The following is a 16,561-nucleotide window of genomic DNA, read 5'->3' on the forward strand; positions in this document are numbered from 1 at the left end:
TTGCCCTGCTGTGGGTGTTGGCAGAACTTTACTACTGCCACTACTGTGAGCAGGCACGGTGCAGAAACTCTCCCTGACCTTCATAAGGCTAGGGCTAGACAGGGCAGCCAAAAATAGATCCATTGTACTTTGTCAGAGCAGGCAGGACTTGGAAAGGCACCTGGCAAACACATCATCAGTGCTGGCCGATGAGCAGAGAGCAGCTGTCAAACATGGGGAGGCCGAGCTGCTGGACTGTCACTGCCAGAACTGGGGTTTTGGGAAGGGACAAAGCAGAGGAGTTGCAGTGAAAAATTAAGTAGGTAGTGTTGAACTTGAAAGGAGAATGAGACGGAGAAAAACCTGTGTCAGCCAAGTTCCCAGTGTGGAAATAGATCCATTTCAATGTAAAGTCTAGTGGCCTGAGTTTCCACTCAAAACTTTTTAGTTTTTACCACAAGTGGTTTTGTTTTCAAACACAAAATGTAGGCCCTGCTGGTTCTGTGCTTGAATGACAGCTTCTCTTTTGCAACAAGTCTTAGGCTTCAGTATACTTGTGGCAGGTTATTTACATTTTCACAGTCTTTGGAATTTTTTTTAAATGTGTTAAAATTTGGTCAGGTAAGTGTACATTAGCAGGCATAAAAACCTTTACAGTCAGAATTCACTCACTGTCTTAACTTAATCCACAAAACCCATTATTTTGATATAAACTACTGATGATTGAGTGTAAAACATGAAAGAAGTATAGTTTAAATTAGGAAGCCAACTTTGGAGACATTTTATAAGTTCAATACTTATGCCAGTTTCTAAACCTATTCCTGATTAATGTAACTGAGATAATTTTCACCAACTGCCAAGTATAATTCCATGAGCATTTTCTCTGCTGGCAGTGAAATAATACAGTTGTTTGTTGTGGGTTTTTCCCCTCAAGACTTAAAATTGTCTGGATCACTTCAATGATCCATGGTGGCACCATGGTTCTTTGTCTGAGAAAGTGTCCTCTGTGCAGGACAAAGCATTGTGACACAAAGCTGGAAGAATGGATCGGCTTCTTAATGTGACTTTGATGCTACAGAACATTTTGTGGGAAATACTTTCTTAGTAGCAGGAACATTTTACAGCATCTTCTTTGGATTGCATTTTAAATTTTTTTTGTACTATTTTCTCCATTACTTTAGTCAAGTGAGATCTCCACTGAGGATTTCATTACCCCATAACTGCTGAAGTCCCATCACATCTACTCAAACTGCTTCTGTTAATGTGTCACTGTGCATGAAAAAGAGAATCTGAATACTGTGTTCAAAAATTCTCCCTGAACTCAGTGCAAATGTCACAGTTAAATACAGTGGAATGCAAATGCAGCTATGTCTTCCTAAGGATTTACTGGGACATCTCTGGGAGATGACTGCACTGAAATTCTGTCTTGTCACTCAAGGTGCTTGTCAAACTCATGCACCCATACAAAATATTTAATTCCCAGGGTTTTTAAACTTAAGACTCTTTGTTAAATGTTGCCTTTTTTTATCCCAAAATTAGCACACTGAACCTCACTGCCTCAAAAACTCTTGCTAAATATATTTGATGCTGCCTTGTTTTTCTCCTCTAGTTCAAGTACATGTCACAAAATTAGTGCCAGTACTCTTTTTCAAGCCTAAAAACCCCTCTCAAGTCTGAACACAAGTAACTGGCTTCTTTCCTAAGAGAGCATAACAAACAACATATTTTTCGAAAATAAACAAATCTGTTTCCTGAATGACTCAAAGGATGACACGTAACTTCCCTTTATTTTGTTAGCACACAACCATCTCACTGAATCCTAGTTTAGTTTTAAAGAGCTTTATTCAGTGGTACAATTGATCTTGAAAAACTGAATTTCATGTATTTTCAGAAAGTGCAAAAGTCAACTGATCTACAGAATAATTTAGTGTTTACATTTTACCTTAGAAGAACTCCTTTTATGACATTTGCCTATTCCACTGCCATTTTCTCTGCTCTTAGTATGGAAAGTCAGGTAAATTTATTCTGCAGTGGTTCACAACCGTGGAACATCCATTTACAACAAAAAATGGAAATCCTTTTCTTAATTAAATTAAGGAAAAAAAATCCAACATAAGACTAACAAATAAGAGGATACTATGCTCTTATTCCTGCCCCATCCTTCTAAAACTGCAAAATTCCAGAAGCACAGTCCAATCCACAACACAAATCTCCACAATTAAGTGTCCAATATTAATCTAATCCAGCCTCTAACCACAGTGTCTCTCACTTCAGTCTAAACAGTGAAATCTCTAATGCTTTCACTAAAACATTTTTTTAGTCTTATCATCCATATATATTTCCTAAAAACACAGTGAAATAAGTTTTTGTCACTTGGGTTCTACTGATTGAAAATGTTAGAAGATAACTTCATAGCCTGTAAAGATGAAATATTACCAAAAAAGTACATACTTCCATCATTTACAAAAACATTTCAGTATGTTAGCTGTGAGGACAGTTTAGCTCTCAAAAGCCCCAGAATAATAAATTTACCAGCACTTTTAGAAAACACCAACCCTTTTGTGGGAAATGTCTGGGTTATTTCTCCAGCAGTAACTCTACCTTCATCTTTGATTTTCCAATGGCAAAATTCTCCTGGTTACCGAGTGAAAGAAAAATTCCTTTTGGAGCTGTTCCTCAGGGAGCCTTCATTAGCCAAACTAGGGGGCTGTTCAGTTTGCTCCCTGGTAAAACCCCAGGAAGCAGGAGAACTGAAGTCATCATAAAGGAGCTCAGAATGTTCATGTTCCACCTCATGAACAGCTTATTGGGAGGGACTGGACTGCAGGTCTGCTAAGGACCAAAGCTACAGGGTTGGCTGCTCACATGTCTCTTGCTCACCAACTCTCTTGTCTGGGGAGTTGGTATCACCAGGAGGTTCAGAGCATGGCACTTTGGTTCTCCGGATGTCAGCAGGCAGTTCTGCTGAGTGAAATGCACTGTGTTAGCTCAGAAAAACCCACAGTTCCATCTGCTTTCTCTGTTGTCACAGGCAAATCCACTACAGTTTAGTCAAAAGCATTCCTAGAACATTCTTTCTGTGCTATCCCTTCTCCCCTATCATTTCACACAGAACACAAATATTCCTGTCTCCTTATCAGCACCCCACCACCTCCCTTTAATCCAAGCAGAGTTAATTTAAAAATATATTTGGACAAGCATTACTACAAGATCCAGTTATTGAAAAAATAATCAGGAAATGCATTTGTTCAACCAGTATCAACAGCCACAAGAACCTTAAGCATCCAGATGTTGATACTTGAAGATGGTGATGCTCCAGCAGTCCAAATGACTTGCACCTGCAGCACAGTGCCTCTGAGGGCACAGCTGGTTCTTACAGTCAAGCCAAATGCACAACCCTGACTTCTTCTCATAAAGATTCACCCTAGAGGAAACTGTACTCTCTATTAGCCATTGTGTATCAGAGCAAAGGTAAGGCTATCCACAGCATGTAACAGCACAAGACTTGGTACACATGGGAAGAAAAACAAAGCAGCACACACCATAGATGGATTCTATGATTCAACAGAAATGTTCTTTGGAATTATCTGACAGAGGTATTAGGAGGTAAGGCCAGCCTGGGTGTTAGGAATGTTTGTTGACAGAAAAAGTCAAATTGCCCCAGAGGTGGCCAAAAGGCTGTGGGAAGTTACTAGCAGAAGAAAGAGCAGTTCATTAGCAGACTGACTGGGGAACAGGGCCCTGCAGAATTCAGTGGATCCAGAAGAGGGCCACAAAAATGGTCAGAGGGCTTTAGCCCCACTCCCATGAAGACAGACAGAGTTAGGGTTGTTCGGCCTAGAGAAGGCTCTGAGGAGAGCTCCTAGTGGCCATTTAATAATTAAGGAGGCCTACAAGAGAGATGGAGAGAGACATTAGGGCTGTAGTGATAGGACATGGGGCAATGGTTTGAAAGTCCAAGAGGGCAGATTTAGATTGGACACAAGGATGAAACAGTTGGACTCAATGATCTAAGAGGTCTTTTCCAACCCTAATGGTTTTATGATTCTATGAAATTCCATATGATAAGGGTAGTGGACACTGGAACAGGTTGTGCAGAGAAGCTGTGGATGTCCCATCCCTGGAAGTGTTCAAGGCCACACTGGATGGGGCTTTGAGCAATCTGACCTAGTGGGAGCTGTCCCTGCCCACGGCAGGGTTGGATCCACATGATATTTAGGACTCCTTCCAACCCAAACCATTCTGTGATTCCAAGCACCAAGAGACATTAACTCTTCAAAACAGAGGCAAGATAGAGCCTGGAGTAAAATTTCTTGAGAAAGAGACTTTAAATGCTAATTTCCAGCTCTTGTAATCAGTAAACTCATTGTATTATCCAAACTTTATCTTTTACCAGCGCACCTTACATTTTCTCTGCAGTGTGTCAGTTAATTTACTTCATGATAAAAACATTTCAGAATTTAAACATGGAAAGAATGGCAATTAGCTTCTCATTTGGGATAACGTTCTGGGTTATCTGCACATCCACACAAATAGCACATTTGTTTATAATAGAAGAGGAAAACTAATAAACCTTACACTTTTAAAATTATCATTGAGAAATCAGTTCTGAAATAGACCAAAAGTTATGCTGATTTCACATCAATAAATTCATTATTTATCCAGTAGTATTTAAAACTGAAATGTTTACTTGAATATCTGAAGTCTGTTTCTTTCAAAAGAAAAAACACTTTGTTCAACCATACTGTTTCAACCTAAAACTGATCCATAATGAATCAAATACTAATTTCCAAATATCCATTATTGCATTATATGATATGAAGATCCATGACTAGGGTTCATTACAATACATATTTCCATACAGCATTTTAAAAACCAAAACACTAGTAAATTAAAATTTACAATAAATTATTAATTGTCAAATGCATAGGCCAGAAAGTAGTAAGCATGGAGAGAAAGGGTTAATTGCAAAAAGGTTAGGAAACAGCAAGATATTGCAGCTACCACAAATCCCAGAGACTGAATATAACCGAGAATACTCCACTGTATAATAAAAATGTGAAAGATCCACAAACTATTTGTAATCATGTACAGTGTTCTAGGTCTATATGACAATCTGTATAAAACACTAACAAATAATAGGATATTGCAGTTGTTTTCTATAATAGAAACTTAAAATTTATTTTTAAAAATACATCCAAAATAGAGTTTTCTAATTTAGCCAGGTTTCAAGACATTTAAAGTTATTTTCTTTATACAACAGCAAGACAAATACAGTGATACTGTATTGCTTACACTGAAACTGATGTACTAGCAAACCACAAAGGCTGAACAAAATGCACAGGACAAGTTTCAAAAACAACAGACTGACTTTCACTGACCCTGAAGATCACACAAGAATAAATGTATGACAGATAGGTTTGTGACTACGGAAGGTATTGCAATGAGGGAACTCTTGAAAAAAGTTTAAAATATAACAATTACTTTCACTAGGAACTTTAGCAGTATGAAACAAGCAACCTAAACCCACATACATGTGTGCAACATACAGTTTCATGAAAAATATTTGAACTAGTAAGCTTATTATATGTAACAGTACTATTGTCTTTAAATTATAGGATTCTAAAACGTATAAAACTGTTTTTCCTTTCATGTGATTTATATTAAAATGATTTTTCTTGTTCTCAGCATTGAAAATTTAAAGCTGTTAAAACTAAACTTCTCCTTTCATTGGCAAAGAGTTTTTGGTGGGTAAATGCCACAATTTGGTTAAATCCTGACGGGCTCTGAAAACTCTCAAGGCTTATAAAGATCAAAAAGTTGACAAGTAATTTAAAGTTGAAAAGAAATTAGAAAAATGATGAAATAGTTTAATATCCATGGTGGATTAAGCTTCAATATTCACATTTTAGTTATTGTATTGACAGTGGTACTGACAGAACCCAGTAATATTAGCCAGTCTCTCATTCAGTATCAAGGAATTCATTCATAAGACTATAAATGACAATAAATCACACAGGTGGTAATGTGAGATCATGTAATCATAAAAAATAACTGATAGAAACACTAAGGGTCTCAGCTGAAGGTAAGGATGTATTTCATTTAACTCAGAAGCAGTTATCTTAAAGCAAACAAAACCAGAACTTCAGTTTGGTTTTTCCATGAGCTGTTACATTGTTCTTAAGAGGACTGTAATGGTTAACATGGATGAATAAAGAAAAAACATGTTGATTCCTGTATTTTCCTGTTTTAAAGCTCCCATTCCTGAGAAAACCCCATTATGCCTCATTCCTTATCAAAAGGATGAATTTATAGCTTGAGACTGATTAATGAAATAATCTGCAATAATTAATTAAGATCCTGCTGAGCAAAGTGAGTAACACTGAAACAACAACCTCCTCTATGGGATGCATCTTTTAGATCATTATAAAGACAAAACAGATTAATTGGCAGGCAGCATAGATCAGCTGCATTCCACCTTTACATCAATCTTGAAAATTTATTATCATAAAAATGTAAAACTTTGGGGGGAAAAAAAGGTCACTTACCAGTAGCCAGAGCTGTTTGCTATGTGTGGTATGTATGCACTTTGGCTCTTTAGAGGTCCAAATGTCAGAGGTATCCAACATCATAAAATGCAGGGGTTTTTGGCCCTCACAATATACAAACACCTGAATTAAAACAACCTCGTGAAACATGACCAAGCTTTCTGTGCTTATGAGTTAACACATCCTAAGCACATAGTCTTGACCCAGCAGTCCATGGTAGTTGCACTCCATGTGTAACTGAAGTTAACTTGCATTCAAACAGACTAGGGGACAAAGAGAAAACAAGGACAGGAATCCAGAGAAAACAGATTTTGAGGACATCCCCTCCAAAACAGTGCTCCAATTAAAATTAAAAAAACCCAAGCAAACAAACAAAAAAAGGACACATACTAGCTATGGAAAGGCAGCTAAATACCCATCAAGGACAGTAAAAACCTTGCTAGGGCATGCAAAAATGTGGGCAGGAATGCTAAGGCTCAGAACTAAAATTGGCCAAAGATGTCAAGAATAACAAGAAAGGTTTCTACGGATATGTGAGTAGTAAGCAGAAGCACAGGGAAGATGCAGAGCCATTGCCTAACTAGGCAGGGAAGCTGTTCACTGCTGATGAGGCAAAGCTCCTCAGTATCTTCTTTACTTCCATCTTTACCAGCACAGCTGGACTGCAGAGCACTGGATCAAGTATCTACAACAATGCACGTGTCAACCCACCAGTAGGTGAAGAGCTTCTCTGCAGCCCCTTGCAAGGGCTCAACCCACAGAAATCCATGGGCTCAGAAGAAATCCAACCTAGAATATTAAGGGAAGTGGCTGACATGGGCCCAAGGCCACTCTCCTTAAGAAGGCTTGACAATCTTGGTTAATAGACATTTCCCATGCTGAGAGCAATCACTGCAAGATGTGACCGGACAGGGTACTACATAGTTTGTCTCTTCTGGGGTCCTGCTCCCATGGAAGGCTGGAATGAAAGATCTTTCAAGGTCTCTTCAAGCAATAAAGATGGCTGAACTGAGGGATTCAATTGCTAAAAATTTACATCTGTAGATACACTGATATTTTCTCAGCTGTTTCCAAAGCTGGACAGTACCACATGAGGCTGCATCAGCTGAACCTTTTTGTCAACTCTAAACAAAGAACTCCATATTACACCTGAAGCTCAAGCTATGGAGTGGAAAATTTCTTCAAGGATGTGAGAGTGATTTGCATACTGTGCTTCATTACAAAGGAAAAGAGATTTTTATTTTCATCTTACTATTACCTGGGTTTCATAAATCTGGAGAATATTAGAGTAAAACTCTTCCAAGAGTAGTGGAATGCCTGGAAAACTACCTCCAGCATATTCAGAAGTAATATGTTGTCAGTTTCCTTTAAACTTTTAATGTAGAGGACTGTAAATCTCCTGTGCCTGCTAGGGTCAGAAGTGGGTTGGGCATACCAAGGGACTAGAAAGCACAGTCAGCATTTCTGAGGAGAGCTGAACTGGAGAATGATCAACCTCCAATCTGCAATTTGGTCCTACAGATCAAAATTGGGCCTCTAACTTGTGGGGAGAGAACAAGCACCTCAGGTTGGCAGCAACAGTCTTTCAAATTTACATAAACTCTGCTGATAAGATGCACCTTCTGAGGTACAGGCAGTCATTTTCATACAGCTCTCCAGGAAACAGATAAAGAACTTGAACCATACAACCTTCAAAAGGTGTAACCTTTTGAAGACCTCAGCTGCCACAGCCAGTTTCAACACAGAAAAGGCACAGCAAAGGCCCAGACACATTGTTCAATGCCATCAGGGGTCCTCAGCACTAAGTGCTTTGATCTGTGGGATTGGATATGACCAACTGTGTAGTATGGTCCTCCACAACATTCTTCTTTCTGAGCTGGAGAGATGGATTTGATGGGTGGACTGTTGGATGAGTAAGAAAGTAGATGGATGGTCACAAGCAGAGGGTAGTGTTCAGTGGCTCAGAATCCCAAGGGACACCACTGACATGTGGGGTCCATATAACGGCAGTGTAATCATCTTCATTACTGACATAGCTGAAGAGGTCGAGTGCACCCTCAGCAGATTTGCTGCTGACACCAAGCTGAGTGGTGTGACTGACACACCTGAAGGATGGAATGCCATCCAGAGGGACCTGGATAGGCTCAAGAAATGGGGGCTCTTTCCTCATGCAATCTCATAAGGTTTAATAAGACTGAGTGCATGGTGCTGCACCTGGGGCAGCCCCCGGTATCAATCCAGGCTGAGGGATGGACAGATGGACAGCAGCCCTGCTGAGAAGGACTTGGGGGTGCTGGGGGATGAGAGGCTGGACATGACCCAGCAATGGCACTCACAGCCCAGAGAGCCAAAGTTGTCCTGGGCTGCATCCAAAGCAGCGTGGGCAGCAGGGGAGGGAGGGGATTCTGCCCCTCTGCTCCTGTGGGACCCCACCTGCAGGGCTGCATCAGCTCTGGGCTCCCAGCACAGGAAGGACATGGAGCTGTTTGGGATCTTCCATGAGGAAAGACCAAGAGAACGGAGATTGTTCAGCCTGGAGAAGAGAAGGCTTAGGGTGACCCAGCTGCAGCCTTCCAGTACCTGAAGGGAGCCTACAAGAAAGATGGAGAGGGACCTTTTGTTAAAAAGCATGTGGTGACAGGATAAGGGGGAATAGCTTTAAACTGAAAGAGAACAGGTTATATTAGATATTAAGAAATTCTTTACTGTGAGGGTGGTGAAGGACTGGAACAGGTTAGCCAGAGAAGCTGTGAATGCCCCATTCCTGGAAGCATTCAATGCAAGGTTGAGTGGGACTCTGAGCAACCTGGTTTAGTGGAAGGTGTCCCTGTCCCTAGAGGTGGCTGGAACTAGATGATTTTTAAGGCCTCTTTCAACCCCAACCATCATCTGATCCTGTGATTCTATGATACAGTCTCCGATTACGGAGCTAGGGTAGAGAAAGATCCAAGCAGCTCAGTCAGTAGAATTGAGAAGAACACAGAAATTCAGTGTCAGTTTTCATGGTTTTTGTCTGGTAGTGATCCTCAGATGCTGAGAAAAAACTACAGAACTCAAGAACTCTATAACCCAAGCCTCATCTTGTAGTCTCTTGGTGTGAAGGTGGCCTTGGAACTGCCGCTGCAGAGTGGGCAAAGGCCTCCATTCAATCTGATCCTCTGGCTAGGCAATCTCTGGTGCAGGCATGTGTTTCTTGATTGGGTCAGGCTCTTCCTCACTCAGTTTTGCCACAGAAAGAAAGGGGTCATGCTAAATAGAACTCAGACTTGACCCAAGATTCAGAAAATCCTAAATGCCAATGTCTAGAGAAGACCATCATTGTCACTAGGGTATTTCTCTCATTTTAAGCAGCAGGAAATAAACGTGCCAGGGGTGCTTAACTTCCTGCTGCAAAAGGATTCAAGAAGCAACCACATGTCAGTGTTACTTGTCATGTGAGTCACATCCTCAAGACAGAGGAGCATTTAAACTCGTCCTTAAATGGAGCTGTGGAGTATGACTCAGGCAACATGCAGGGAGTATTTAGACCCATTTCTAATGAGTAAAGGAAAAGCAGCAGAGGCTGTGTTCCCATATGGAAGGACACTGGATTTGACAAACTAAAATTTGAAAAGTAATCGTACAGGAGTGGTTGGAAAAGAGAATTACATACCCAAAGGCTAACCATAACAAAAAATAAAGACATGGACAAAAGTTGAGGCATCTAGAATGCCTCCATCACTGGGCACTGAGTGTTAAAGAGGGAGGGGTAGTGTGAGAAAGCTCTGAGACCAGAAAAAGCAGAAGTGTGCTGTCTTTGAATGCCTGCAGTATACACTTCTCTGTTAGTTTTTCATAGTATAAAACAGTTGATGTCTACCACATTATTGTTAAAATATAGTATTCTGTTGCATCTGCAAAACAGTCACTACTGACTCTTTGCTGCTTCTGTTTTGATCAGCTGCATCAATGTTAACATCAGAATATTTTTAAATGTGAATGTCTTCTATTTCCCTGCACTTGGGGTATGGTATCCAGTGTTTAATCCAGCAGGAAAAAAATCACTCTTCAAAACAACAGCCAAAATTAAGCTGGGTCTTGTCTGCATGGAAACTGGCCTTTTCAGGGTGTTTGATTATGTATTTTCCATTTGATACATGAAAAAGAACTAGCAGCAAAACACTGAAAACAAAGCTCAGAGAGGAAAGTTAATTTATTTGTCTAAAACATCAAACTAAGTTGAGATACCTTAGTTCAATCAAAGCTTCTTCAGTTTCCTCATAAGCCTGAACTTCATAAACAAATATTCCAAGTCCGTCTACCTACAAAAATAGGATGGACAATTCTTGACCTTCTTCAGATAGCAAGTTAATTTACAAGTCCTTGAAGACAGATGAAGAACAGGAAGGGATCCTATATCCTAATACACTCCACCACGTTTCCCAAGTGTACTGGAAAGGAGGAATATGAGCCTTCTTTGGAAAGGTGCACTGGAAGGCTTACGACCATCTCTTGGAGACAGGGTATGCATTTACATCACCATGATTGCCATGGTACAGAATCCTGGACCGCTCCTTTTACACACCATGACCTATGATCTGAGAGTTGTAGTCTGCTGTCTCCATTCTCAGAATGTATGGGATGATGCTGTCAATCTGAACATTGCCAATCAGTCCTGCGAAGAACAGCTCTTCAGTGATGGCAGCACTCATCAGCCTGAGAGCAGGCAATCGCAGAAGAAGTCTAGATAGCCTGGAAAATAAATTTGGTGAAAAGCGTTACTCAGTAAATCACAGATTTTGCTGTTGTTCTCCATGATATTATTGGCAAAAGAAGAGAAAAAAATTACAAGGGACACTACTGGTCAAAGTTTACCATATCTAGTTCATTAAAGGCTTAAATATTTAAATCAGAATAGCATTAAATTTATGAACAGTACAGAAAATGTGCAAATGTCTGTCAACTACGTGTACTATGTATGTTTGGATTGAGACTAAATAAGGAAATATTCCAAAAAGATGCAACTCAAATTGCATGCTACTAATATTTATTTTGGATATTTAATTTTAGAAAGTAATAATGAGATGAAAAATACTACACATAATATGTTTGACCACATGCATAATATTTTAAGTGCTCTAAAGGTAATTCCTTAATTTTAATGAGGTAAGAAGAAAATGTATATATCTATTACATCAAAAACTGTACAAATCAGTGATTCTGAAAAGAGAATCAATCAAATAAGCATCTAAGTTTACAGACCTGTAGGTATCATCCGGATACGCCTTTGTTACATAATCTTGGAACTCCATGTAAGCTTTTTCTTGAAATTTCTCAATCTGTACCACATTTTCTAGACCTGGGTGATCTGAAAAAAAAACACCCTCTTCTTTGTTGTACTCATTCTATAGAAAATGAACTAACATCCATACAGACTATCCAGTTGCCAACATACTGAAATAATTATGTGGTAGCTGCAGCAACTTTAGTTTTAGTTGTGGACACTACTTCACCCCCTTATATTTCTCTTTCTTTACATTTATATTTTACTTAACTTTCCATAAATAAACCCAGACATTTGAAAGAGTTCCAATAAATTCAGTGTTTACAATGTTTATGTCAGTCTTGATGATACAATTCTGTTCTCTGTGTAGCAGTAAAACAGGATTGTTTCAACACACTGACACTTTCTGGAACACTGGATGCACAAGTAATATTTAGGTGAAATGTGAAGTATAAAATTAAGATCAGTGGAAGAAGCAGAATAAAAAGCTGTGAACTGTTTCCTAAGACATGCACAAAACACACTGAATGATAGAATATGCTGAGTTAGAAGGGACCCATCATTGAGTCTAACTCCTGGGCCTGCACAGGACACCCCAAGAATCACACCCTGTGCCTGAGAGCACTGTCCAAATGCTTTCTGAATTCAGATAGGCTTGTATGTAGCAGACTGTTCTTTCCAACTATTTGGTACAAAAATTTCTAATGTGCTAATCATAATTTTTAGCAGTGATTTGAACTTACACAAAATGTAAGTGTTGCTAAAATGGAAGGACATCAATTTACCGCCAAGTCACTCTCAGAAATTATTAGGTAGTAATTCTGAACTCTCTACATGGTATGTAATTTTGTTATCCATCTATCTGAATGTAAAAATTTTACTGTCATGGTAGCATGATAAATCATGTAGATGAAGAGTTAGAGTTGACATGCAAAATGCATCACTTTGTGCTGCTGCTTTTAGAGGCATGTCAGGAACACAGCAAGAAGTCAGCTTCTGGACAGAGTTTTTTGAAGACCACTGCTTGTACACTTGCAGCCATTTAGAAAGATGTCAAGTCGTCTTGGCACACCCTTTACATAATCTCCTTGTCCAAGGCTGTCTTGTGGCAATCAAACAGCTGGCTTGGCACAGCTGAACCACCAGGGCCTACTAAAGCAGAGGTTCTTATCTTAGGGCTCTGCTGCATGCACAGCCCAGCCCCCTCCTGCAGCACAGCAGTAAAATCCCTGCAATTATTATTTCTGGCCTGTGAGTCACTGCCAGGTCATCCCTTCTGTTCAAGGTACCTCAAACATGACTCTCACATGTAGGAAGATTTTGTTATATGGCTTAAGGATCAAGAGTCCTAACAACACATTGCCATTAAAGCAACTACTCATTAGTAATGTGAATTTGAAAACATCAGCTAAAGAAAATTTCTCTCAATCATGTGACTGGACTAGAGTATTTTCCAAGGTATTTTTTCTTCTACCTTTTGTGTTGTCAAATATAATTGTAAGGACACAAACTTCAGACTAAACAAATAGGTAAGTACTACTTTGCAAGTGCAAGGCTCCTCAAGAAGTATTTTTTGGTGTCTTATGGGATTGATTTTTCCACACAGGCCAGAGGATTCTATCATAAATCCTAGTGGACATAATTCTTAAAAAATGGACTTGAGGCATTCTCCCATAATTTTGTTTCTTTCCCAAAGAAAGAAACAAAACAGTTCTTTGTATAGGAATGCCATGAAAAGGATTATTTTGGGGTAAGAACACTTGCAAAAGATTTCTATCTCCTGCAAGTATTATTTATTAAAATTAAACCAGCAAACACCCACCAACCATCCACTTAGAGAAAGTCTCTTCTGTAATAATGGTGTATTTGGAACTGTTCAATCTTCAGCAGAAAAGGAAAACTGCAAAGATTTTCAAGCATGCTTAACATTGTGTTTAAACTGAGTGGGTTTAATGGTGAGTCCTGCTTATCACTGAAAGTGTTGCAGTGATACAGTGAACTGTACAAGCAAACACACAGAACCACGCAAGACTCTCCTGGTCATAAGGACTGACAGCAGGATTACGTCTTGGAGTAAAACACCCAGGATCTGATTTTCCTCAGTGACCCACAATAGAAAAATATCACAATAGGAATTCCTCTGGAAGCTTATCATCTTTTCTGAAGGGTTCTGACTCTACTCATATCACTTTTTATTTGCATGAATGTCTGTCATCTCAGAAGTCTTCTATACTGCAATAAATATATATATATATAATTATATATATATATATATATATAGGTAACTATAAGATATGCAGGGTTTTGTTTGCACACTGATGAATACCATGAATTCCTGCTGATGCTGCCACTTTTACTGGTAGATACTACATATAGAAAAGACAATGAAAATCTGAGGGAAACTGCAAAGCAAGAACATCACAATATTAGAAAACCTGCTTAAAATTTACATTTTGGAAGTGTCCAAGTTCTAAAAGATTTTCTCAGCTCAACTAATTTTTCTGTGTAAGGGTGAACTGTAACTGAATGCAAAAAGAAAGTTCTTCTTGGATCTAATAACCCTACAGAACTGACAAGAACCAAACACCCAGATCTCCTCCATGTCCTACACTACTGACAGAGGTCATTAAGATCCTGTGAGCATTTTAACATCCACTTCAATCTTTTCTACAGGACATCAGCATCTACAAAAGGCAGAGCAATAAGATTAAGGAATATACTGGTGCTTTTAACCCATTCTAAAGTGAAACGGAGTAACTGACCACACTTTCTAAATGTGAGAGTGAAAAACTCTTGGAGACAGAGGAAGTACTTGAGATTTGCACATTTTTCTTTCATCAAAAGACTTGATTTGGCTTTGTATTAAATCCCAATTTTGAATGATAAATCTAAGGCCTGCAGGATGCTGATACAATACTTATACGCCTTTTGTGAAAAGTTAATTTTGCAACTTCCAAGTAAGAAAATTAATTTTGTATCTTTCTACATCCAGGCATATGGGATACACAGTGTAATTACTCAGTAAGTACCTACCATAACCAGAGGACTCTTTCCTCCCTATTGTACACTAATCACCCAGAAGGGAAATAAAGTTGTATTACCTTCACTGTCTAATGTATGTCTAGTAATGCTACTGAGAGTACATTAAGCAAATACTGTTTAGAAAACAGAAATAATAACATAAGTGAATGCTTGTGGTGCTCATTTGCCAGAAATGCTTATGCATTGTCTGTGTGGGGGAGAGGTGATGTTTCTGTAATTCTGAATGTGAGAACTGATGCCCAGATAGTTTTTCATAGTTTTCAAGATAGTTTTCAAGAATTAAAAGCAATAAATAAATAAATGAAAATAAAAAACCCCAAACAACCAAAAGCATAAGTGGCACAGCCACGAATAAAAATCTACAAATAAAAAGAATCAAAGTCTCTCCCCGCAAAAAAAGTCCCCAATGCAACCTTCAGTTATTTACATTAGAAGACTAACCCTCCTCTTCCTACAGTCCTCACAAACCTTCCAAGATTGCTCAAGAAATGAGGCAGTAACTGCATATAATGAAACAGGTATGCAGAAATAAATAGCACAGATTAAAATGTTACATTTGGAATAATTACTTACCAGGACTGAAGAGGACAATTGCTTTCAAATATGCATATTCATACCCATCCAGACACAGTTTAACCATGCTGTTACAAAACTCTTGCAATTTGAAGACATGCTCCATTACTAGTCTTCCTCTGTCTGTTGGCAGCTTATCTAAATCAAGACACACGTAAGAAAAATTCCCAAGTTAACACACATGCAAAAATGTGTTCACACTGGAATTTAAATAATATTTTTTATTAGATTCAAACAATGGGAAATCTATGCCATGTAAAAATTCCTATTAGGTCTGAATAATCCTGACACCAGCAATTAGGGAGTATTAACTCTCTTTTTTTCCACCTTTTCCAATTAGGCTCTTCCTGCTAATGCTTCCAAGTTATGAGGCATGGACTAGAGCTTGAAATGATGAAGGAAGGAACGAACTACTTATAAGTAAAGCATGCACTGCTAATGCTGACCTGTGCTCTGTGCCTAAGGATCAGGTGCCACATGGCAGGACAGTGTCCAGCTTTGTGGGTGGTTTAGTCAGAGACCATGCCACTGCTGGGAAAGGAGAACTTTTCACCTCCCCTGATTTACACTGAGGGGAACATGGTTGGTGCAGAGCTGTTCCCCTTGAGTCAGCAATAGCAAAGCAGCCCAAAAACCCATAACCCATCCACAAACTTGATATCTCTTGGAGATACTGCAGCTGGCAGACTGCACAACTGATCTTTGCAGTCAACCTGGATTCCCAGTTTAAATGGCAGAAATACGTATTTTTAATAACGATAAAAATGCGACTAGTTACTACAATACCCTTTCTGGTAAACATAAATTACTATTACATAGACTAAAATTTCCAGATTCCATTTTTATCTGCTAGAGACAATCAGATTTGTTAGCTGTTCCAGTACATCTCACTATTTGACTCGCTTGTTTTAAGCTATTGTTATTTACAGGAGGATCTTGTGGATGTTTTTAAATCACAAAAACCCCTTGGAAATAATTCTTTAATTACCTTATCATAAAAGAGGCAAACTGATATGTCTTTCATTTAAATGAAAAATATGCCAAAGATGCAGGACATAGGATTACCAAGGAACAAAGTGTACTTAGTGGAGATCTGTTGACGACTTCCATGCAGACTAAAACTAATACATGGAAGTCAACAAGCCAAGTTATCTAA

At 38.9% G+C, this 16,561-nt stretch overlaps 1 protein-coding gene across 4 annotated transcripts in view; it reads right to left on the reverse strand.

The window, feature by feature from the left end:
• Positions 1-10,701: 10,701 nt before the first annotated feature.
• Positions 10,702-16,561, reverse strand: part of NR2C1 (nuclear receptor subfamily 2 group C member 1) — a 47,233-nt gene continuing 41,373 nt past the window's right edge. For all 4 annotated transcript variants that reach the window (XM_054277492.1, XM_054277486.1, XM_054277501.1 and 1 more), the window contains 3 exons: positions 15,406-15,543; positions 11,769-11,874; positions 10,702-11,258 (listed from right to left, as the gene is read on the reverse strand). In XM_054277492.1, coding sequence (XP_054133467.1) covers positions 11,084-11,258; positions 11,769-11,874; positions 15,406-15,543 — 419 coding nt within the window. In that variant the 3' untranslated portion in view covers positions 10,702-11,083. The remainder of the gene's footprint in view (positions 11,259-11,768; positions 11,875-15,405; positions 15,544-16,561) is intronic.

This window comes from Melozone crissalis, unplaced genomic scaffold, assembly GCF_028551555.1.
Source record: "Melozone crissalis strain CALT ecotype California unplaced genomic scaffold, PUWL_Pcris_2 ptg000004l_1, whole genome shotgun sequence".
In the NCBI taxonomy this organism is placed as follows: Eukaryota; Metazoa; Chordata; class Aves; order Passeriformes; family Passerellidae; genus Melozone; species Melozone crissalis.